We start from the raw sequence: 26,083 nt of genomic DNA, 5'->3' as shown, positions 1-26,083 counted from the left end.
CCATGAAGGACTGTGCCTGAGCAGGTATCCATCCTGCAGCCCGTGGAGGACCCCATGCCTCAGCAGGTGGTGATTCCTGAAGGAAACTGAAGCCCATGGAGAGCCCACAGAGGAGCAGGCTGCTGGCAGAACTTGCAGCCTGTGTAGAGGAGACCACACACAAGGTTTTCTAGCAGAAACTGCAGCCCATGGGGGACCCATGCTGAAGCAACCTGAAGAACTGTACCCCATGGAAAAGACCTACACTGGAGCAGTTCTTGAAGAACTGCAGCCCATGGGAGAGATCCCACGCTGGAGCAGGGGAAGAAGTGCGAGGAAGGAGCAGCAGAGAAAAAATGCTATGATCTGACTGCAACACCCATTCCCCATCTTGCTGTGCCACTGAGGGAGAAAGGAGGTAGAAAAAGCTGGGAATGAAGGAATGAAATCAAGCCTGGGAAGAAGGGGGGGGGCATGGGGAAAGGGTAGTTTTAGTTTTGTCTTTGTTTCTCACAAAATGCAACGGTATTTTTAATTGGCAATAATTTAAATTAATTTTCCCCAAGTTAAATCTGTTTGACCCGTGACAGTCATTGGTATGTGATCTCCCTGCCTTCATCTCAGCCCATGAGCTTTTCCGTGATACTTCTGCCCACGCCTCAACCTCGCTGTCCTGTTGAGGAAGGGGAGTGAGTGCATCTCAGTGGGCATCTGGTGGCTGGCCAAGGTCAGCCCATCACAGCTGCTTTGTGGAGACTGAACTAAACAGGACACCTTCACCCAATCCTGGCTTTGTGAATAAATAAATCTCTTCCTGGATACTAGGTACTTATTGAGATAACAGTTTTTCCTACATGATATTGAATCATATGAACTTTACAGTTCTTGATGTACGAGACGTGAGTGGGTTCATCCTGTGAAAAAATTGTCAGTGAATATCTGTGTTTAAGTGAAATGACATCAACTATTCACATCCTCTTTGTCCTGCTTTTTAGAAATATTCTAGCAAGCATAGTCAAAGAAAGTTGTGAATGGATGTTTGAAATTTATGTTCAGTAGCATTCAGAGCAATCTTCCCCCCGCCCCAGGAATACAAGTATTTTCTCCAAAATCTCATTCTTAGAAATCATTCTCATTCAGGCAAGGAAGTGAAATACACTATGTGACTTGTATGTCTTCCCAAACCAATCAATACAGATTGGTTTTCGAATGATGTATTGAATAACTTCACCCACTTGCTAGTGTACTACTAAAGTTAAAAATTATTGCCAGACATTACATAATTTTGAATAATTTACTCGCTCTACATGTCAGCCTATTACAGAATTGAATCGGTTAGTTCAGGATTTTTTTAAAACTTATTTCTCATCCTTGAAGCATGATTTTTTTGAATTTTGTGACTCACAGTCATGTGTCACTTAAATTCACAGTGAAGAAACTATGAAAACCTGCAGTATGTACCATATTCAGCGCAGATGTTTTTCTTTCACCATGAAATACTTCAAATTATATTAAAATCAGTTTAAGTTGCAGCATTAGTGAACAACCAGCATTGTTCTACTCATATCTTAACCTCTGTGCCATACCTGCTTGCTTATATTCATTCATTTGAAAGGCAGGCACAGTATGTTACAAACACAGTATCTAAATGGCATGTACAGTATGCCCATAGGGCCAGATTGGGATCTATTTGCTAGATGTACAGTGTACATTTTAAGGCACACTATAGGGATTGAGTTTACATTTTGATAACTGTCCTGTTATTTGCAAAGATGGTCACTACCTGGAAATGTTGCAAAAATAAATGTTCATTTCTAAGAGCGGCCAATGTATTTATGTTTTCACTTTATATTTTTCTCAAGAAAAAAAAGTGTGAAAATGTGAACTTTAGGGCATTTTAAAAGTAAATGTCAACTACCATGTTACATTTTATATACGTAGATATGTCTTTACATATATCTAAATATATAAAATGATTGTAGGAGCTCATACTATAAGCTTAGTTTTAGTACAGTACTTTAAATATACTGGTATTTATTTTCAGTTACACTTCTGCACTGCTTCTTTCTAATGCAGAGCTTGATACGGACATTGGTTGATAATAGCAAACAAAAAAAATTCATAAAGAATATTATTGTCTTACCATGCAATGTAGTTAGGCATCCTGTGGCACTATTCTCTTATCCAACTTATTTACAGTACTGCTGAGTACATTATCAATAAATATTACAGTGTTTGTCTTATTTGATTTTTCATGGCACCCAGCAATTTATTCAGGATATGAGTCCTGTCACACATGAGTTTCAATGAATGAGTGTGTATGTGTCAGCGTTGGTGCTGAGGTTGCAAGTTCAGAGGCTCCATTTTGAGATTTCACAGCAGCACTGTACTCACAAATGTCCAGGAAAAACTCATAGTTTTTTAGTTTCCAATCTTTAAACTTCTTTGATGTTAAGTTGGGATCATCCAGAAGGCTGTTGATAACTGTGAGGTCCCCTTCCTTCGCCTACCAAATTTCAGAAAGACAGAGTACATGTCAAAATGAAATGTATGCCACATTTGGTATTTTGTCACTTTATTTCTTGTTTCATTTTAACGCAAACTGCTAGGGAAGCTAGTTCAAACACTTGAATCTTCTGCCTATATTCAGGAACTATTACAGCCTAAACTGTTCGACAACTCAGTCCTTGGCGTTTTCCACAACCATGCCTATAAAGAGTGCCAAATATTTTTATTTTTCCCTTAAGCTGGAACATGTATGCTTTCATTCATTTTTTAATTTCTTTGGAACTTAATTCTAAAGTTACAAAGGAAGCCTCATCCATGGAAAACAGTAAGAGATTATGCTTTTAATAGTTTATATTGCTTATACACAAAATGAATGAGAAAGCCTTACTTTTAAAGTGCTCTTGAGAACTCTGATGTGATGAAGCTTTTCGTTGGTAACTGGATCATTACATCGCTTTACAAAAGACTTGCGGAATTCCTGCTTGGTGGAAGGACGCTGCTCTCCAAAAGCTGACAAACTAGCTTGTTCCAGAGATTTGTATAGCTCTTGCAGACCATCTGTATTTTCTCCAATTTCTTTTACATTTTCTGAAAGAAAATAAAGAAACCTGACAACATATCTAACCATTCAGGTGAAGTCTCTAAAACCAGGAAGCAATACTGCAAATACATGTATAAAGTAACCCTATAATAGAGTCTTCCAATTTTAGTTTTGATAAAATGAGAACAGTTGGTCAGTCCCAAAGCTATATTCTTAGCACTACATCCAAGCATTTCAAGTACAAACTCCTCCGTAGTGAGTGATTAATTTGCCAACATATAACAGTTCAATCACAAAAACCTCGCTGAGAATAATGGCAATATTGCTCTGGCTTTCAATGGCAGTAAAGAGGATCAGAACATCTCCAAAAGCTTACCTTCTGCACAGAAACTATTATGCCTTCTAATAGGAACTTTATCTTCTAGTTTATCATCTGTTTCTTCTATGTACTTTACATGTCCCTTACCCCTGACATCTCTGTTTCGGGGAAGACTTTGACTACGTTGCTTCTGTGGCCTGCTGTGAGAGCTATGCCCCCTCTGACATTCCACCAAAGGGAAAGGCCCATCCTGCTCATAATTATGACGTCTCTGTACTGGTAGCGTTGCTTGTCTTCGTTTTTCTGGTGACATTCCAGGCCGGCCAGTCGTGTACTCAGTATCGGGAGGGACAGTCTGAAGAAAATGGAGCCCTGAACTGGTTAATGGAGTCTCTATCAGATCCTGCCACGAGCGTCTTTCCCGGTAGGGCGGTCTGCATCCCGACGAGTGCGTGCTTCCTGCTGCGTCTTGTCGAGAATCCTCAGCGGAAGAATGAGAATATGTCGATTCACTTGAAAAGTGTCGACCATGTTTGGCTTCAGGGAATGGACTTGAGGAATTCACCTGAAAAGACACAAAAGCACCTGATTATAAGACAACGTCTTGAACAGACCCAAGAAAATTACTATAGTGTAAAACATCATATGATATATACTAATAAAATGAACCGATGTGCTTTGATATGTCATAATATGAACCTCTGTAAACAGAACATGATCAGCAGTGGGAACTGTTATACAAGTGCTCTGTTTCAGCCACTCCCTCGTCTTGTTTGGCACATTCTCTGCCCACGAGCAACTCCTGCTGGAAGGAACAGTGTGATACTGGTGCAAGTTTCCTGAAGACCTCTCCAGTTTGCATTCAGTCCAGCAGTGTGCTGTGAAGACATGGAAGTCCACAAAAGAAACCAAAATTGGATTTCCTTTCTTTTCTTAGGGGATGAGTATCCAGCCAAACAGAAACACACACCCCACTTCAGCGCCCAGGAAGATTTTTGAATTTTGGGGGACTGCTGAACTTGTCAAATTATTTTTTTAAAAAATTCTGCTGGGTCTATGTATAATTTTAATTCAGAAACAATGAGAAAGGCAAAAAAGTGGAAAAAAGAAAGGGAAGGGCTTAACCTGTTCCCCAGCTGATAAAACAACATCACAGTGGTGAAAATCAGTCTGCACTTCACCCAAGTAATGCTTAGTCACTGTTTGGTTATGGCTGCATGAGGATCATCTCATTCGCACTGAAGAAAAATGTGAAAAAGAAAAAGAGAACAGTCCTATCTGCGCTTAGAAACATAGAATAATTATCACAGCCTATGTTTGATACAATAGAAATGTTCTTATTTACTACTAGAACCTCTTCATATACAAAAAAAATATTTTTTCTATTATCAAAACCTGTCTGTATACAATATATCAGAGGTACTTTTATCAACTACTTAATATTTATGAATCAACAGAAATTACTCTATGCCACTGCTATGGTATTGTACACAATGTTTCATGTTGTAAAAAAAAATCCTTGCCACTGAAGATATGTTCTTAAAAAAAGTGTTTGTATTAAAACATGATTACTGCAGGAATGTGTTCTGATCTTGATTTCTAGTATCCAGTATCCAATAGTCATACTTGAAAAACAGTCACAGTTATACAAAATATCCCATCCACCACATTCATTTCATACTCTACAGCAATCTCAACATTTGAATATTCTGTTCATATTATTAGGTGTCGTCTCCCAAATCCTACAAATGATGTCTTGTTTACAGTCCAGTGACATACCTGTGTAAGGAGACATTTACCTCTCCTTCCTTTGTAATTGGCTCGTTTTGGAAACATTCAGGTCTTAGGTCATGAGGAACAGCAGTAATTTCATTCTTACAAGGAAATGTGTCTTTGTTCTGCCTTTATGGTGATTAAATATTCCAAAACAAGGGAAATGCTAATCAAGGTATGCAGATTTTTTTGGTGACCTACTGTCAAATGCAATATTTATAACTCACTGAGGGTGTTCGATGATAGGTGTCACACAGTGTTGAAGAGCCTTCCTGCTTCAGGGTCAAAGAGCCATCGATGTCATCCTGGTCGCTTTCACTCCAGTAATCTGCTAACAAAGCATTCCAGGTTTCACTTGTGCTTTTCCACAAGAAAGCAGGTCCCACATTTTAAAAATTTCATTAGCATGCAAAGGTAAACATTTCACAGTCACCTAGGTGACTTGGCAGTCACTGAGGAACAGACCTGTGAAAATGGCTGGCACCTACGATACACAGATATGTAGAAGAACCTTCAAATGTTTTAGGATAGCATTACAGAAAGCAGCTTGGGCACCCAACTCCCACCGTACATAAAAACCAGCTTCTGGTCACAGACTTTCAAAGAGAAACATCATTCTAGATGCCAAAGTAGAGCTGAGCCTCAACACTTAATTCTGTTAGCATAACAGGTTCCACGATGGGTGATGGTGGAAAAGACCATGCCGGCACCTGAGCTCAGGAGATGCAGAAATGGTTCCAAAGCACATACTGACCTGTGTTTGTGGTGTCTTCCCTTGCTCTAGGGTGATAAGGATACCCGATGGCTGTGTTTTGGGAGATCATCCCTCACCCTGAACCTTGCATTCTCTTTATCATTTGTTTTAAATATTTCTTAAAATTATTACTCAGATTTTAATTTTATTTGGTGGTTGTGCCAATAATATAGTTCTTCAAGGATATGGCTTCTTGGGAAAATTGATATTTTAAAAGATATGGCACATATGTTAATGAAGAAGTCAGCTATGACATTTCCAACTTTGTTCAAATAATGAGCAGGTATGTACTCTCTGCTGTCTTTTCCTAATTAGCATCTCTGAAGCATTACCTTCATCTGGATGAATATCCTTGTCATCAGGTGTGTAACCAATTGCTGCGAGACCCAAACGATTCATCCATCTAATAGAACAATAAAAAATGAGGAAGAGCGATACTTAAGAGGAACATCTAGTCTAGCGTAAATCTGAGGGCACACATATTCTTAACATTCAGAAAAGTCAGAGGCAATGCTTAGTCCAAAAACTGAACACTGTTCAGGCTGTTAAAATCATGATTTAGATGTGTTTAGTAGTTAATAACTTTAAGTGAAAGATGTTCCAGTACATGTACAATAGAGATGTACTTCTCCACCTCTGTTCACAGCTGCGGGAAGATGTTTGCCTAGTCGAGTATCAGACTCATTGCATTATATTTTGCTGCCTGGAAAACTGAAGAACCATGACATCAATCTTCCTTATGTCATCAAGAAAATGTGAAGCATACAAACTAACATGCTAACTTTAGCAACGACTAAATGAAGTTTTTAGAGTATCTGTGTAGAACAGAGAATGTTGAGCTGTCTCCATCTTAAGAAGAATCAAATCCTCTTTAAGCTGCATCTGCAAACTATTTGAGTGGAACGGTTTCCAGAGACATTGTGTAGAGAGGCATATGGCATTCGTCCTGATTGCTACTTCTATTAATTTCAAGAACTTGCCTGAATTGGCAAAATGCTATAAAATAAAATAGACATGATAATAATTTTATGAAAACCTGTATTAGGAAATAAGAGGTATTAAATTTGTGCACTCAAAAAGCTCAGACTATGACAATAATTCCACAGGTTATTTGCTAGTCTATATTCATGATACTGGCGATACAAATGTTTAGGTTTGTTGAGCTGTGATATCAACATTATTTTCCTTTGATTTTTTTTTTTTTTTGAAATACAGAATTTAGGTTTCTAAAACAAGACTTGGTAAATTGAAAGTACTTCAATATTTGCATTTCACATCGGATGTTCTGGTTTCTTTCTTTGTCCCTAGATTAATTTGATCAAAAATAAGATTCTTTGTTTCATTAGGAAAATATTATAGTTTATTCTGGGGAAAATACCTTTAAAGTTTCCTTTAGATAAGATTTCTGGACGTTTATACAATAAATAATTGAAAGACAGGAAAAAAGGAAATTAACAAATAAAGAGAAAAGTAAATTCTTAATGTTCAGCAAATGGAAAATCAAGAATCAACTTATTTTCATTAACAAGGAAATATAACTGAAGAAAGAAGTCCTATTAATAGACATCTGTAATGATTGGGATGCATTCTTAAGCATTCCCTTAATCAGTGACTAAATTATTTACTATGTCATTAATTTCTAGTAGATTGCAGGTAAGTGTTTTTTAGAAGCAGCTCTTTTTTCTTTTTTAACATTGCAACATAATATCTATTCGTAATTGTGTTCTTGGTTCATGAATCATACCATGACAAAAACGTCTTTCAAAGACTTCAGGACAGCCAGTAGTAAACAATGCTGTATCATAAGGACAAGCTTTTTGTAGATTAAACCAAGAAAACTATTCAGTGTCATTCTTTCCCACTTGTACTAGAACAGAAAAAAAAGCTAAGGACATACGTGAATGTATTATTGGTCTAACAACATAGTACATAGAAAATGGTACACACAGCAAGGAGGCAGAAGATGAAGGAAGAGTGAACTCTCCTACTAAAAATAGCACACAGTTCAGCACGTATCGATCTCCTGGTCTAAGCAACGCTCTGCAGTTGCTCAGAGCAATGATCTTAATCTGTGAGATTGGATGTAACACTGACTCATTGTATGGCCTTCAGCAAATTGTGCTACATATCTTATGACTTTCATAAGTATCCAAAGGGGACAATAGCATTTACTTCTTACAAGGAATTGTTACAGGGTTTAATTGACTTGCAAAACTATGAAAATATAAAGGATTGTACAATAATGTTGCTTTCCCTTTTGGTATTAAACCAGAAGTGAGCAAACTGGAAATAAAAATGGAAATGATGATTATTTTTCACAAATATCAACTGTAGGATTAGGACTGCTTACAGCGACATTGTTTGTATCAGCATGTCAATAACTCATCTTTATCATGAAGTAAATTGCAAACGGATTAACAGGTTTACAGAAAAGCTTTTCTACAGTGCTCACCAGAATAATTTCATTCAACAAACAGCATGCTGATCACTTGATATTTGCTTCTCTTAAAAGGCATGTTCTTATTGCAGTAATTGAAATGACATCATACCCTTGCTCATTATTAAGCATTTGTATTCACTATTTTTTCAACCACTGTTCCTGAATTTCTAAACTCATTAGCATTGGAGCAAAATAGTTTTAGTCATACTTTACCATATGCCTTTAGCAATTAGGCAGAATGCCTCTGTGTCTTCAGCTAAGGTTCTGCTTAAGCACCAATGATAAATTAGGACTCATTACCATTTTCAAAGTTAAAACAGACAGCCGTTTTGGTGGCCAGTTCATGGAAATTTATATTGTCTTAACTTTCTTGCCAAATTTATCTCATTGCTCATTGTTGAGGGTTTCAAATCTTGGAAGCATATATAGATAACAGTATAATGTTAACCTTCAAGAGAACATGGATATTCTTAGCATATGCAGAGTATCAGCTCTACTGATATGTCCTCGATGTCCAAATCTGGAACTAGCAGGAGGTAATCTTCCTTCCCTAAGACTGCTCAGTATTCCCTCTTCTAAAGGGCAAGAAGATCCCCAGCTATGGGTAAAAGTACATTCTTACCTCATTTACCACAATTTAGAGTTAGCTCTTTGTTAAGACAACAGAAGGGGTTATCTGATGACATTCAGCGCCTTATAATGATAAAATCTCTTCTGATAAAAGAAAAAGAATCTCAGTTTTAGGTTTTGTCTTTAAAAAAAGCGTGGGTGAATGTTTTTGAGGTTAATCAGGAGTTACAGAAGTGCTGAGATTACAGATCCTTTTCTTACAGTTCACATTTTTATTTTTTTCAAGGAAATGCAAACTCAGTTCAAAATGAACACTGTGTAAACTTGATGAATTTACTTGATGAGCAAACCACTTTCATTTTTAAGAAAACAGGCAGTCAAGGTTATTATGAGTTCTCTGTGGAGATCTTGGAAACTCAGCCATTTGGTTCTGAACTCTGCAATGAATGCCCTGCAGGCAAATTTCAGGAAGGCAATGACAGTGTCAGAATTGACCTCTCTAAGAGACTGATAACTGCATGTTTAACTGAAGGTCATGCAGTGCAAGACTATATGCTAGCCCTCACAAGCAGCTATAGTAAAAAAAAAAAAAAAAGTGTCTGTTTGTCTAATTTGGTTTACATAGCTGTACCCCTAATAGCTCTTTGAATTTCATTTGATCACAGAAAGGCATGAGACACCCTGGCAGGTACATGTGTAGCGATCATACATGTACATCTCTCTGTATCCCGGCACCCTGAGGCAGAAAGCTGGACTCCTTCCCCCCCGCCCTGAAAACCCTACCTTCTTTCTTTGGTAACTTCAACAACTCTTCTTTAGATAGCTAAACTTCAACAGCTAAGTTTGAGTCTAGGCCATTCAAGGAACCACTGGGTTTGCATTCTACATAGAAATTAACTGTGATGACAGGAAGCCATACTAAATATCCCAAGGATACTTTGCTACAGCATTTTACTTTCAATATTGTACAACATTTCTGTAAGATATAGTATCAATCTTACTGAGGTACACTGCAATGATTTACAAGGGACCAAGAACTGTATTATTTTTTTTTTTTACTTGCCTGTACCCTAGTGAAACAAATGCAGGGGAAGGTAAGCCTCAAGTAAAGTCACCTAAACACATTAAGTAAATTTGATACTTTGTCTCAATGGTTTAAATATTAAATAAATCAGGCTTGGCTTTAATTCATTTGTTGATTACAAACAGGCACTGTTGCCATTGCTTTGGGATAAAATAGAGCTGAGTGGTAGGAAGTTAAGTTAAATTTACTGAGATAATTCTGGTTAGTACCAGGGGTTACGGCCCAGGGTCTCTTCTGAGGGCCTGATTCTGCCCCCGGGCCTGGAAAGCCATGATTACAGCAGCACCCCGAGCAGCGATGAACTAAGTAGCTGTTGCAATAATCAAAACTTGGTACTGGAGAGTGAGTCATGCTTGAAATGCCCTGAGTTGTCAGGAGTCAGGAGCACATTCTCTTACTGATTTTTCAATAAAAGCACTGGAAAATGTTAAAGTGGACTGGAAACAATTTTGTATAGCTTCACTGGCCTAACACACTATATTAAAACCAAGAATATGCCATTACTCATTGCACAAATGTATTAAATTTCTGTTCACTGCCTGCTACAATGTACTCCTGCCAAGCATGGTGATAAGCCAGTCTGAGGTCAGTGTGAGGTTCTGGGACTGGAGGCAACAATAATTTTCATAGTGGCATCATACTTCACCCACTTGGCTATTCCTTTCTACAGTCCAGAGTAAACCAGCACAAGTAAGAAAACCAAAACCACCTGAACCATCTCAGTTATAACAAATTTGAGAGAACTATTATGTTTAGTGTAGGAGAATATAAACCAAAGGCAAGAGGGTAACCATTTTTTTTTAAAAAAGGAGGTGTAAGGCTGTTATTTTTACAGTTATAGTTAAAGTGTTCCATAAATCCATGGAGAACCGGTCAGGAGGTACTGAGTTTCTGTGGTTCAAATAAATTCTATTTGCTAATATCCTCAGTGCTGGATACACATTTTACATATAGAAAATGGCTGGTATATAACAGAAACTAATTCAAGTGAAAAAGTAAATAAAAGATATACCCTCAAAAGGTGTAAATTCAAGAAATAGCATACCCAGCTTTCACTATTTCTTTCTGTTAAATGTTCCCTTAAAAATGAAACCAATGAAATACCAAGGCATTAAAGGATAGAATGATTAGTTACATATTTCCTATCTTTTGTGCATCTTTTCATCAATTAATAGTGGCATTTCTGTGTCATCTCAGGTTTGTATGATAAATGTTTCTCTGCAGGAATATATCTTCCTTTGCTTTTGAGTTTGCATCTACACTTGAGATTATTTAGCCAAACGGAAAAGCCAGAACTACAGTGGAAGTTAAATGTGACTTCAGTTATCTTTAAGTCTACTAAAATATAGGTTCCCTCGTACCATTTATTTCATACATAGAATCTATTCAGTGTAATTTATATTTAATTTCTGATTAAAACCTTTCTATTATATGTTTATGCATTAGTGGGATAATCGGATTTGAGAATTCATTGTAACATTCTTGCAATACAGAATTATATTTTAAAATTAATCTTGTATGTGTTATGCTGGCTTCTTCCTGACCAGTCTTTCTGACTGGACACCTAAAAAATCAATACGTTTCCCATTTTGGTTCCTAAGGTACATTATTTTCACTGTTTTCTAAGGTTATAGAGGTACTATATTCATTTAACAGAATAAAGGTTCCTGTTATAGGTATGGCTAAAATGATGCTTTGATTTTCCTCAACACAAAAGAAGCCCCAAGACATAACTGATGTCTCACAGTGAAATATAACACTGAGCAGAGTCTGCTCAATGAGCTCATCTCTCCAAATATATCAACTCGCAGCAGCCTGTACTTCTACTATTTAATTTGTCACAGTTGCTGGAATTTGTTAAGTAAAATCATTCATGGGATAAACTGTAAGTACTCTCTGATTTGGTAATTTGACATGACTCTGTTGATCTTGTTTCATGCATTGTCTTCTTAGATTTGTCAGGCTGGAAAAAAAATGAAAGCAGCTCCAGACAGCTTAAGAGCTGACAAGTGAACCATGGCAAATTATGCCCCCTTTGCATGTGCATCTTCTTCATGCACTTAATGGATTTTTAATTTTTTTTTTTAACTTCACCCTGTCAACCAAAAGCACAACCATGTCTTTGTAGTTAGAAGTCTGGTTTGGGGGTTTGGTTTGGGTTTTTTGGGGGGTTCCCCCCCCTCCCCCCATGGATTGTAGACAAAACTGTTCACTACTTCTGTAGCAAATAAGTTACCCTTCTGGTAACAAATATTATAGCATCTTACTGTATAAATACAGTTGTGTATCACAGAGAATATGCACACAATAACTTTATGATAGACTATAATTTCAGATAAAATCCAGTAATAAACCCTAAGGAAATCTACCAAAACAGTCACAAAACCTCACTCAACTGGAACTCTTCTTGCCAATTTTCAAACACACGTACAGACACAGTTGTGGCAGCAAATCAAAAAGGAATAATGCTTGTGTCAAGCTTGGAGTTTCAAGCTGACACTTAAAGGAATCTACTAAGAAAACAATAAGATATTTTCTTCATTAGTCAAATGTGGCTACCAGATTTCACCCTACTGTGATCTTGTCCTATTGGATTTAGCATATTACTCTGGATAATTCACAAAACTTTCCGGGCATCCAAAAGGCAAGTACCAGCTGCTGCATGCACCTACTGCTTCCTACACTGTGACATTTATACGCTTCAGCACGTGCAACCACGTAGTATTAACCAAGTGGTTTTTCTACAATGCTTATGAAAGTATGGGTAAATGATGAAAAGCTGTAGAAGAGAATCCAAGTCAGGATGTCTTAACATTTAATGAATGCTGTAATTTTATTCAGTTAATGAAGCTTTTATCTCAGCTTTCAAGAAATGATTGGCCCAAAACAAAGCTTTGGAGAAATAAAACATTCTTTATGACCATGAGAACTGAGTTTAGTATGGCCTGAGAATGGATGGGTGGGAGTTTTTGGGGGTTTGGAGGCAATTTTTTTTAAGAGATGGGATGATTTACTTGTAAAATTTTGTAATTCTGCTTCCACATACTCTTAAAGAAAAGAGATCAAATAAGCCAAACAATACTGTTAAATGCCCGACATTTAATTATGTTGATTACTTATTTCTGTTACTAAAATCTTCAGATTTTGAAATGTCAACTTAGTATCTCCAGTGTAACATCACAATATGTGACTGTAATGCATGTGCATTCATCACTGAGAGGTACAGCACTGTAATCACAAAACCTGCTACATTAAATGCAGTTGAACTGTTTGACTCCCAGAAGAACTGTACAAATTCACAATGGTATTATTTACAGCAGAATTTGATTAAGTTGCTTTTTGTAATTTAAACTAGTACAGAAAGCCAATGCAAATCCTGCCTCCTGCACATTAGGGATAAATTCACACCTGAATGCTAATTTGGATTGCGTATTGGATAATTGCAATTGTGTATTGTAAATTTCTTTGAACTCCTTTAGCATAATGCTATAATCCAGCGGTTCTCAAACTGTGTTAAGGGGGGAAATGGTAGTTCACAAGTCTACACTAAGTAATCTATACATTGTAGAAAGGAGGAGTTAGCCAAGAAAAGGAGATTTTGAAGACTACAGCTCTGTACTAGTACCTCCTGGTGTAATGTTTTCCCCAGATGGAGCACTATAGCTCTACCACTGCGCTGTTCACTCCAATATACATTGTGGTTTCATCTAGTCCCTGGGGCCTGCAGCTAGTTCTGATCAGAAAATTGTTTTACTTGTGCTGCAACTTATAAGCTTTTATGTTAGAACAGTAAATTACAGGACTGAAGCAGCCTCGGGCACAGGCTATTTTTCCTGGATTTGAAAGTTTATTGGAACCTAAAAGAAGGAGGGAAAAACCTGCTGTTTATGTTTACTTACAACACCACTGGGAATCTCCATTCCAGGGATTTCTGTTTGAAAAGTACCTTTCATGTTCTGCAGAATTATCTCCCTGCTTTTCATTGGGTAAGGGACCAACTGGGTGAGGAGTAAGAGCTCTTTAATAATTTACACATCTCTATTTGTTAAAGAACTGTTAAATTAGGACAGATAGATCTGACATGATTACTGTCCTTCACACTTCAGCAGGAACTCTTCTTTCAGAGGGGCAATGTCTCATAGGGAAGTATGTATGAAATTTTTCATTGCCAAGATTTTTTTTAGGTGTTAGCTTATTTGTAAGTGAATATTGAAAGTAAATTAAAACTAAAAGATGCATTAATACTGGCCCTTTGTCAAGGAAACTAACATGCCTAAAATTTAAAGGAAGACAGCTGAATGAACTTCAGTGGTAAACAGGATGATTTAGGGAAAGCCTTGAAAATACAGAGGTTATGCACCCTGTTTGCTTATAATCAATAGAGATTTAATTCAGAATACTTAAATTTTTTAATAGTTTCTTTTCGAGAAATATTGTGTTATAATCTTTCAGGTCTTTACTTGGAAAGCATTGGGAGTGACCCCTACAAAATCAATCATCGTTGTTTCAGTGGGTAGCAGATATTTGTTATATTTCTTTGAATGAACGCAAAAGATTTATGTGAGTTATTAAAATTTCAAAGTTAACCCAGTTATTCAAATCAAATATGGTCAAATTATTCAGCCTAAAATAGGAAATTTAAAAAATGTAATATTTGGAGTCCATGAGGAGATTGTAAATGCACTGCACTGCATACTTTAATCACACGGAAGTTTTAAATAAAATAGATACTGTAAAACAACTGAATATTAAATTCAATGCTAATTTCCTTAGAAGTATTAAAGCGATAAACAGGTTATACATAGTATGGTAATAGATGAAGCACTTCTGGGAAATAAGGCCTTTAACAAGCTTGGAGTACCCTGTGACCATGGAAAGCAAAAGATGAGCTCATCAATTGCATTATTAATTCATTTCTAAGAACACAACTATGCTCATGTAAGACCTGACAAAACAGCATGAGCATTAATTTTGCAAACCAAAGTCTGTCTGCACCATGCAACACAGCAGGCAAAACTCAGCAGCAAGACAGTGACTCTATCTGCTACATACAAATCAATTACTACTCATTGTAGACAATTCTTTCAACAGCAAGGCAGTATTAGAGGCAGATTAAAATATTCTGGAGTGGAAAAAAATATTGAACAGTGAAGCTGATGTAAGAAACTCTAAAACCAGCTGTTAAAACAAAAGATGGTAATGCCGTTGAGCAAAGAGTATAGGTTCCCCACACAATGAATAAAGAAACGCTCTGTTCCTCTCCATGTTAGAAGTCCTTTACTTTTCAGTGTGAAAGATCTACCCTTCTGTGAGCGCAGAAAATCCAGTTACATTTTGTGGTGACAGCAGGAGCGTGAGATACCACACAGAGTATTTGCCCTATTTCCTCAGATTACATGGTTAGCAATTTGCTGGGAAGACAGAGATTTGTGAAATTAGTATTTTAGTGCATTTTTCATCTATGAGTCTTGCTTACTCATTTCAAATTTCACACAGGATAACTGGCAGAAGGAATTCCAGGAAGCATGTAAAAGCTGCAGGGGATGCCCAGGGATTTTACAGAGGTGGCATAGTAATCCATCATTTGGGTTGGGGAGTGAATTACAATTACTCTACAGAAACAGCATTTCTGAAGGAAAAATACTGCAAAAAATACTTCAAAAGGAAGTTCACCTTTTGTCTTCCCCCATGGGAAGTAGAACCAAAATGTCAGGAAAAAGGCTCTTTTAAATTCCAAACTAAATGATATGAAATTATATTCCTTTTTCATTGTTCAGCCTGGAGAAGAGAAGGTTCGGGGACATCTTATAGTGGCCTTTCAATCCTTAAAGGGGGCTTGTAAGAAAGATGGAGACAGACTTTTTAGTAGGGCCTGTGGTGATAGGACAAGGGATAATGGCTTTAAACTGACAGAGGGCAGATTTAGATTAAATACTAGAAAGAAGTTCTTCCCTGTGAGGGCGGCGCTGGCAGAGGCTGCCCAGAGCAGCTGTGGGTGCCCCATCCCTGGGGGTGCTCAGGGCCAGGCTGGACGGGGCTGGGGGCAACCTGGGCTGGTGGGAGGTGTCCCTGCCCCTGGCGGGGGTTGGGGCTCGGGGGGCTGTCAGCTCCCTCCCAGCCCAAACCAGGCTGTGATAGTATGATATGAAAATGCACCCTGGCACCTTTCCAACTGTTACTCTCCATGAAGGCTATAAACTGTCATAACAGCTTTGTTGTCTCCCCATAGAAAAATCAATGAATATTGTAAGAGCAGTTTATTGAATGTTTGTCAAGACTTCCTGGTTTTGCTTGAGTCAGACCATTTTATGGTGTAATAGAAAGATCTGATCAATGGCACTTCAACAAACCATAGCTATCAAAGTAGCTAAAATCAAGGGAGAGACCATGCATAGTTAAAAATAGCAGAAGATCCTTACTTCAGCTTTGGACAAAACAAATCTCAGCCACAGTATATAACTGAACAATGGAACATTACTAACATTGGAAAAATATTTTTCAGCAAATTTACATCCTAAAAATGATGGCTAGCCACAGCAAGATACTCCTGATAACTGAACCTTATCCTCATCAGTGGACAATGAACTGACCTGAACTGTTTCAGTGCAGCCAGTCTTATACATCAGTACACTCTTTCTTGAAGGGTCATGTAAGCCACAGAAAATAAATTTTCAATTTAAAAATGATTTTTAGACATTAATATTCCAAAGAAAAAAATCCAGCCATATTCTGAGGTAGTTCTGTCTCTCTAAGTCTGCGAACAGAAAGAATTAACTAAATCTCAAAGTATTAGCAGTCTATTCCAGAAAAGACTCAAGACTTCAGAGTATGGTAACATTGTCCCATGTGTCCTTGCTTTTTACCTCAGCTGGGAATAAGCAAATTACTGAAGTAACAGGAGGAGGTAGAACATTTGACTTTGCCTTTGAGGATCAAAGGTACTGCCTCACCTTTATCTAACCACTGCCTTCATCACTGAATCACAAAAGAGAAGCACAGAGTAATTTAGGTTAGAAGAGATCTTGGGAGGTCATCTGTTCCCATACCCCACCCACAGCAGGGACAACTTTAATGCTGGATCAGGTTGTTCAGAGCCTTCTCCATTTGAGATCTGAATGCCCTCCCAGCACATCCAAAGACATTTAAAACTGAATGTTGCTAACCTCTGTTTGTTTTTGGGCAGTGATGTGATGAATAAAATCAATGATGACTGGGTTTTGTTGCTGGATTTTTTGGAGGGGAGGAGTTGATTTTCTTAAATTATTTTTTTTTCAGATTCTGATGTGAAAAATAAATGCATCTCATTTGTTCAATCCCATTCCTCTTTAAAAAAAAACCAAACAAAAAAACCCCAAACAACTTCAAATATCTTTCTCTGGTTTTAGGTCATGTCACATTACTGTGGATTGTCAGTAGAGCTGACTTTGAAATATTTTATCCCATCATGTGGGTATACTCTTAAGTATGCATGCACTGTTTTCGTATACCAGAAACATTTATCCCACACTAAAATTTCCAGCCTTGATCATCAAAAAATTAGAGGTATGATGAACTTTAAACCCATTAACAAACAAAAATTCTAATGAATGTGATTGAGACCAACACAACTAACTTGACTAACACACCTTTGCGGAATTGTGGCATTCGGCATGACAGATAAAATTCAGCAAAGCGAGCCACACAGTGTAATGTTTGTACTAAAATTAACAGAAGACTAAGTACTGAGAACACTATCAGTCGGCATTAAATCATGCTCCAGGAGTAGGTTTCTATGCAAGATGAAATACTATTTTCAATTGGAGTACCATGATAAAGAATATACTATGATAAAGAGGAAACATAACTTACCTATTCATTTCTTCAAGGCAGTCTGTTGCAAAGTAGAAGCTCTTTATTTTGGGGTGGCATGCTTTGAAGGCACTATAAAACGAACACAAAGAATAAAAATTACCTTTTCTTCCAAACAGTTTGTATACAAATACACAAGACTGAGCTGTTCTATGATTCTTCAGCATGTTAAAGGTTTCATAGTCATTCTGCATCTTCAGTCTGAATCTTGCTGGATAAATTTATAGATGGATTCCTCCTAATCTGATTAGATCTACATGTGTGAGCCAAATTGATTCTTTGTAAAAAATTTCAAAAGCCCTTGAATGACTAAGAAATATAAATCTTTTCCGTAACACATCTAAAAAATCCTTGTGTGAATTTCAAAATCTTATTGAGTATATTTTAGTACATCTTAGTTGTATTCCGAAGATCAACTAAAGGAGTAAGAGTCTGACCCCACCAGCTCCTGTCATGTATTTAGATGACTCTGTTTTGCGTCCTACTCAAAGAAATATAGAGGGCTGCCAATTTATGTATTATAACTGTCTTTTATCTCTAATGTAACTTTGATTCTGAGTATATAAATGGATTTATCCAAATGTATTTGAGGTTAATAAATGAGGATGAGAAGGAATATAAAGATAACTAGCCAGTAAATGCATTCAACTGGAGATGACATTTAAATTACAGCACACTCAAATTCTTACTTAGTCATAAGACTGTAAGATCTCTAGAATAAACTTAAATAAAGGAATGTTTCCTGAATTTGATACAATATATTTTTAATCCCTAATTATAATCTTCGTTCAATTTGAGTTTTAACAGAAGCAATATGGAAAGTTCTAGGGAACATAAGTGGCAGATTTGCTTTATTTGGAAGTAGGTAATATTAAAGAAGTTCCATAGATAGTCTTTATTCTTTAAATAGTCGCTTCTAATTCCAGCAAGCGCTTTTTCAAGTTACTTTAAAACCAGCCATATCCCAAGTATTTCTCATATTAGTCTACTAACCTTTGCTGTGATTTTCCTGCAATCAACATGAGTCATTTATAGTCAATGCTTCTTCATCTTCCACATAGCAAATAACAGAGTTGCCAATATTCAAATTTAAATCTTATGTTTATTTTTACACTATAATTTGTGGTCAGTTCTATGTATCTTACTATTTTTTATTTTTTTTTCCACAGTCTGTTCTCACAGCTTTTGGAGAAGTCCTAGCTGTTTGGGAATCCTCACACACACACACACACACACCCCCCTTTTGGTGATTTTCAGAGTTATAGAGTTAAGCTCTTTGAAAAGTGCACGTTAAATTAGAACTCACTGAAATAGCTACAAAAACAGGTCACATCAGGTAGATCTGACTTAGTTTTAACATCTGTGCTGTTTTACTTGTGTAACTGGTACAGTATTAGTAGTATGGTTCATGATATTCTTGGGTACGCTGGCCTGAGGTACTGAGTAGTAGCATGACAAAAGGCAAGTCTGTTGGTCCGTGCATTGCTAATTCATTCTCCTTCCTCAAATGTCAATTCCTTCACCAGCCACTTGGCCAGTGTGACTCAGTTCTGACTGGTTTCATGGGACGAGGTCTGAGCCTCACTGTAGGCTGGCTGTATGCAGGCACCACTACACTGCAGTGGTCTATTCATACTACGTGCATGAGGTAACAATCAATCTCAACATCTGACGGTGTGGGTGATTATAGTTCACATCAAAATGCTTGTTGATAATGCTTTTGTATAGTATAATCCCTAAGCTCTTCCTCAGCTGAGCAGTTATTTGAAAATTGCTAAGAACAATAACAATGTCTTTTACAAAATTATTCTGTGACTGTAATTAAAAGGAGTATTGCTATCAAGGAAACCACAAACTCAGGACATTAAAGTCCATTATTTTGATTAGTTGGCAAATGTTAAAAAAACATCACACTATCGTTCATAACATTTATGTTAAAATACTGACATTTATATGGTAATTACCAGATGGAGGAATTAGATTAGAAATCATTACACATGGCATTATGAAGAACCTGTGATGCAAAGCTTCCACTATTAATAGCTTAAATGCAAATGAGTGTTTTATTAATTACTATGATTTATGGCCATTTTTAGAGACAAAAATGAGAGCTGATGAAGCTTCACGTGGGCACACTGATTTTCTAATAGAAATGGGTACAGTTTGGCTTTCCTAACAAAAGTTGTACAGAAGAATGAGGTAACAGCCGACTTTTATTAGTTGCAGTTTCCTTTTTCATGAGATTACAGGTAAATTTACCTTTGCACAGAGGGTCATCATAAAACATCTTAATTCCATAAGAAAATTGAGAAGTATTTAAGTATTGTTTTGGAATCTGGACATTAATAACAGCAACGGCAGATCCTCATCTCCCTAGCTACTTTGGTTTGCAAATGAAAATAGTGAGTGCATGGGAAATCCCAAGTGGGGAGAAAGTTTTCTGATGCCCACTAGATGGCAAACGCTTGTTAATTATATCTACTGAATGTTAAGATTTTAATGCAAGAGATTTTGCTCATTATATAAATATAGTTTTAAGTATATTGTGATCAAATTTATGATTTCTTTTACCCAATAAGTATAATATGATTTTAGTGTCAAAAATTCTTATCATTCTTAGTCTTTACTCTCCTTATGCCAGCTGACTACCAACAACTCCAGCTGCTCTAGCAAAAGAGATGATATCTGTCTGCGAATAAGAAATATGAAATAGTTTTGTATATATCTTTATGCACACATGCATATATTAGAGTGGTACATTACACATTGCTAATGACACAGTAATTAACAAATATTATGCCTCCTTACAGAAGTTTCTTACATAATTTTTAAGACTCAAAATGGAAAGTCATTACTAAACAAATACTCCTGCATTGTTACAATATTTAAGCATGATGTGCTATTTTAATGGTCGTATTTTTTGCTGCGATATCAGCATGCTTTTTTCAGTTGGCCTGAACTCTGTGCAACATCTCCACCTTCTAGTGTTCCGTTTGCCCAACTATCTTCCAGTTCTGACACTTAAGTATTGGCTCAAATTGGAGAGGATTATGTGGTGGATCTAAAGACCCTAATCCTCTGGATCAATCCTGTTAGAATATCACATGGTGGAGTTTCTGCTTATAAATAGGAGTATTTTCCTAGACAGAAATTTACATACACAAAAGCATTAAAATGCCAATATTGGGGTTTTAAAGTCAACCTCTTAAAGTTACAGCTTGTAAAAGTTAGTGTGATAAATAGAATTTAGACTTGGCTCCACTGTGCTCTTGTGTTGTGCTACAAGCTATGATTACATATTTGGATATTACATTCTCACAGGAACCCTACCTCAATTAAGGCACAGAGAATGGACTTGCTGGTGAGGTGAGTCAGGATTATGCAAGAGATAAGGCTACTTTCTGTAGGACTTCTGTCTCAGTTGTTATCAAGTTTGTGAATGTGTCATAAAATGCAGACAGAGCAAGAATTTTTTCAAGGGTAAATCAGTTAAATGCTGCAAGTCTTCCTGTTATGCAAAGGAGTTCTCATGTGCTAAGTCACAGCAAACAGGCTTAATAATTAATGTTCCTTAATATCTTTTTGCCTGATATTCTGGTAATGTCCTGAAATTGTGACACTTACAGCCGCAACAATGCATTGTACTTGTTACATATTTACATACTATGAAGAAAACGGGTCTTTATTGTTATGGAACGGAGCTCCCAATTCTGTGGAAACTTTTGATTTAAATGTTTTGTAGTTCTGTTTCTGGGCTGCAAAAAGCAACAATAAATCATCCATCTTCATCTCCCAGAAGTGTCACAAATTATTACTAAGGAAGCATTTAGATACACTAGCATTAAGTACTGCAGAAAATACTCCAGGAAAATAACTACACGTATAGAGAGAGGTGAATAATGCAATAGAATGATACCTATATTTTTACCTTCGGCTTGTTTTGGAGGGCCCAAACCTGAATGCAGTAATCTAGATGTGGTGTAATGAGTACCGAGTATAAGGGAATAGTCACTTCCTTGTCTGTTGGCTGCACTCCAGTTAACATAGCCCAGGAAGCTGTTAGCCTTGCCTCTGGGGGCCCGCTGGTGGCTCGGGTTTTATTTGCTGTCTACCAGGGCTGTCAAGTTCATTTCAGAAGTAGTAATGAAAATTGCTGAAACGGTAGCAACCTTTAAGATATAGCTTCATGTCTACCTATACTATATCAATGACATTTATATAGAATTCTGACTGCGCAGTTTCAATATGAAGGGCCAACAGTACAGCATATGCTGCCATAAATTTAAGACCTAAATTGGCATTAGTTATGCAATGAAAATTTTCACTAGGTGGAGATTTTGGAAAGTTCAGGCAAAGCACTAGTTAGCAATGATTAATTATATATGTAGTTCCATTAATCTTTAGTCTTGTGGATCAGCTTCATCATGAACCATTATAATTATCAGTAAGTTTGAAAATAACATGATATTCATGTTATGCCCCATCACGCAAACTTAAATAACTAAGATTTCTAATACAGTATGATTATTTTTAATCATGAAAATGCAGGTGTTGCCCAAAAGCAGTGGAAAGTTTTTCACTGTCTATGCATGAGACCTCCTCTCACAGAAACAAGGTCATTCCACATCCAAATATAGCCTGGAGAGCTAAACCAGTCTGAGATAATGCCATGATTTGTATAATAATGAGGGTACCTTTATTAAATGCATTAGTGAGGCAAGTGATCAAACCATACAGAATAATGCATTCAATTACTATATATTCTTGTGAAAGTTTTTTTAAGGCTATTTCATTCCGTGTATACTTTGGACAGCTAACAGTCATTCTATAAAACAGCATTCTCCATCTGACAGAACAGTGGAAAAGACAAACCTATTAATTGTTCTAGTAAGATTTCAAATTCTTTGCTTCAGTCAGGTTTGAACATTTCACAATGATGGCTCTGAATATAACAGAAATCTGAGGGGAAATCCAAGCTGAGTCACAAAACGTTCTTAGTTTTGCTTTTGAGAGAGCTGAAAGAAATTTGTCACTGTGATTTTAGCTGGACTTCTATACGCACTAAAATAGTAAGCATACTTTTAAGGCAATTTTAACTTAAAAACAAATGAATCTACCAAAAAAGAGAGGAAAAAAAGGAAAGAACTAGGTTTCTTTCCCCTCTATTAACTGTCAAGGTAACTGCTTTACTAGCTTTCACATTAATATCAAAATGGACACAGCCATATAAAAGTAAGAACACAACCAGATTTATATTTTCAGATTTCAAGCTTGCAATGAATTTTAGTTTACATTCCAGCACCTACTAAAACCCCACTATTAAATGAAAAAGGTATCCTAAAGTGGAAAGAAGCAAGACCTGGTCCTGTAAAATCTTTCACTAGCTCTAGAAAGAGGGCAAGAAAATCCTAACTGAAATGCTTCCCTCTAGTCTAGCAGAGACAATAATGAATTGTGAACTCGAACTTTTGCAGAACAGGCTGGGTCAGAATGGGTCATCATCACCTTAATTTTATTTGTACAAGGAATGCAGAAGAATCAAACCACAGGAAGCTGTCCCTAGGCTCACTGGAACCGTTAGCTTTTCAATGGAATCAGGCACTGGCAATCACACTCTGTCCTGTCCTCGGCACGACAACATAGGAGAGGACAGGCAAGCGCTTCAGAAGTGTGTGTACAGAGGCTATGGGTTAGAGCTGGCTGCAACAAGCACAGGGCCCTCCATTCACATATGCTGGATATACTGAAATGTAAGTGGGCATAATGCTGGATTTACTTTTTCTGTCCTTTTCAGAGAGGCAGGCAAATTGGTGGCAAGCATAAGGTGTAGTTTTTATGATGGGGGACATATGTAAGTGATAGTCCATGAAGGAAGAAATCAAAGGGAAATTCAGTTCAGCGAATTAAGGGAATATTAGTAACATTTTCATTATACTTTTACCCCTGGACCCACCTCTTTCTGAAAGGATTCAAAGCCTGAAGGTATTCAGTTTTCAGTAGTGTGCAAAGTTTTAGTTAATCAGACTTTTCCCTGTGCATATACCCTACAGAAATGGTTCTCTAAGACGTGTTCTGAGAAAATGTGCTCCAATGCTCAGAGGTAAGCTCTGGAAGCTATTTCTAGCTGTGCACGGTGACCTTCTGTTTGATCTTGGTTAATTCACTAAAATTTGTTAAGTGCTTTATATTCTAACAGAAGGGTATTATTTGTCCTGTATTTTTGTTCAATATCATTATTAATATCTACTCATTCCTCAGAGGAATTTATAGTGCTCAGTTCAGGTTTAATTTCTGTAGTGATACTCTCAGCTGAGGGGATTAATAGAAGTATAAATTGCACCGTCTTCTAATTCTCAGACAGACTGTAATAATACCTCCAGACAAGAACAAGCAATTGAATAGGTTTGATTTGCTGAAGAGCAGTCTCTCTTGTAATTCATATCTTCAGTATTTTTGTTCTACACGTGTTCATAGTTGTAGGACTTGTATTACTCAGGCCAAAAGGACATTCAGTCATTGGAAAAGCATAATAAAAATTCAGGATGCTTGGTTATAAGTAGGAAAGCTTTTGTAAAAGTGTCTTTAATACTATTCACTGTAGCTCCTCATGGCAGCAAGTTTTAAAACCCCAGATGCAGCATACAGAAGACACATGCAAATAATTCAGGAAATACTGGCGAAGTGCTAGTCTCAAAGCATCAGCGCTGTTCTGTTAAACCTGCTGTTTGACAGCTATGCATTCCAATCACAACACTGCTTGCAAGCAATTTCCAGAGAGTGTTTGTTATTAAATACGCCTTAAGTGTGGCAAAGCTTAGCATATGCTTTATACTGGAAGCATAACGCAGTAGTAGCAATATGCACATAAGCAATAACACAATGTTAATTTTGCATATGGAACCTAAATATTTTAGCAGCTGAGAATAACAGAATATTGGGTATGTAAGCTTCCTCCATAAAGGAGAAAAATGTTCATCATCCCTTGCTATGATATTTTTTATGGTATGTCCCATGGGAATTGTTTCTTGCACACTTGATTCTTATCAAAATGACCATACTGAACCTAAGAAAGTTTTATCTCTTGACTAACGTAATCACTGTTTTTTACTTTACTTATTTAACTAAAACTGTAACTGGGCAATCTGGAAAGCTGGCCAAAGAGTTATCCAATTCTTTGTAAGACAGTTTATGGAATTTACATTAAGTTGTATCTTTTGTAATAAAGAGAAACACTAAAGCTTAAGTGGATGTGTTATATATTATTTACAGATTTCAAGGCTTTCTGTGTAACTACCTTCTCTGTACTTTGCAAATTTTCAGTACTATATATAATATGCTTCCAAGAGGGATCCTTTGATTTATAAACATAAATGACACGTTACTTACTGTTTTCGTCTGCATTCAATTGCTCTATCTATCCTGAACTCAGGTAAACTAATGAATCCTTCTGCTTTTTCATCCTATCAAAAGAGAAGAAAAAGTGATGGTGAAGAAGAACATAGAGTTAAAGAAGGGAGAAATGAGCAGTAGCCATTTGGGTCTTATACTAAGAACAACCATTCAATCAGCTGACATACTGAACATATTTTCCCCATAATGTTTTCACTTAAAAGATGTATCTAATTCATCACACAATGTCAATCACTTTTTTGAAGTAATTAAATTGACAGTTTCTTAAAAGAGGCACAGTCATCCTAATTCCCCTTTGCTGAAAATTACAGAAAACCTTTCAGCACAAAATAGAGCACCCAAACCACCATTCAAAACATTAACAGCTACAGAGAAGAATTCCATTTCTTCATCATATAATCTACATTTTCAAATGGTTTTGTGGATGCCTCCTGTTAAAGTCACAATTGCGTAGACCATCTGTCCTGCTAGTAGTAATTGAGGAGGTTTCTCCAGCAAGCTCACCAGTGATTAAATGAAAAAGTAGTAGCTAGAAAGTATGTCTTGTCATGTTTTGCTTCTTTTAAAGTAATTTACCAGGAAAAGCAAGGAGACATATTAACACCAGTCACATTTTTGAAAAGTAATAGCAAGTGTACCAGTCTACTATGAATTATGGCTCGGCTGTAAGCAACAGACTGAAAAACAGTGGGACATATAATGACTACCACCTTGCATGTACCAATGCAAACCAAACAAAATGCACAACAAAACCTGAAGGCATTTATCACCCACAGCCTGAAACAATACTGTTTTGGGCTGACAAGAAAATACTAAAACTGAGGATAATGATGCTAGTGAAATTGTCCTCTTGAAGA

The 26,083-nt window shown here is 36.8% G+C and overlaps 1 protein-coding gene across 1 annotated transcript in view; it reads right to left on the bottom strand.

Annotated features, from left to right (window-relative positions):
* Positions 1–1,993: 1,993 nt before the first annotated feature.
* The window catches only part of LOC130158820 (connector enhancer of kinase suppressor of ras 2-like), a 206,570-nt gene continuing 182,480 nt past the window's right edge, over positions 1,994–26,083 (bottom strand). The window contains exons 19-25 of the mRNA XM_056359880.1: positions 25,203–25,276; positions 17,817–17,888; positions 6,207–6,277; positions 5,348–5,451; positions 3,405–3,912; positions 2,876–3,075; positions 1,994–2,485 (exon numbers count right to left, since the gene is read on the bottom strand). Coding sequence (XP_056215855.1) covers positions 2,270–2,485; positions 2,876–3,075; positions 3,405–3,912; positions 5,348–5,451; positions 6,207–6,277; positions 17,817–17,888; positions 25,203–25,276 — 1,245 coding nt within the window. The 3' untranslated portion in view covers positions 1,994–2,269. The remainder of the gene's footprint in view (positions 2,486–2,875; positions 3,076–3,404; positions 3,913–5,347; positions 5,452–6,206; positions 6,278–17,816; positions 17,889–25,202; positions 25,277–26,083) is intronic.

This window comes from Falco biarmicus, chromosome 14, assembly GCF_023638135.1.
Source record: "Falco biarmicus isolate bFalBia1 chromosome 14, bFalBia1.pri, whole genome shotgun sequence".
In the NCBI taxonomy this organism is placed as follows: Eukaryota; Metazoa; Chordata; class Aves; order Falconiformes; family Falconidae; genus Falco; species Falco biarmicus.
The sequence above is the reverse complement of the archived record's forward strand: the minus strand, read 5'-3'. Positions and strand labels throughout refer to the sequence as shown.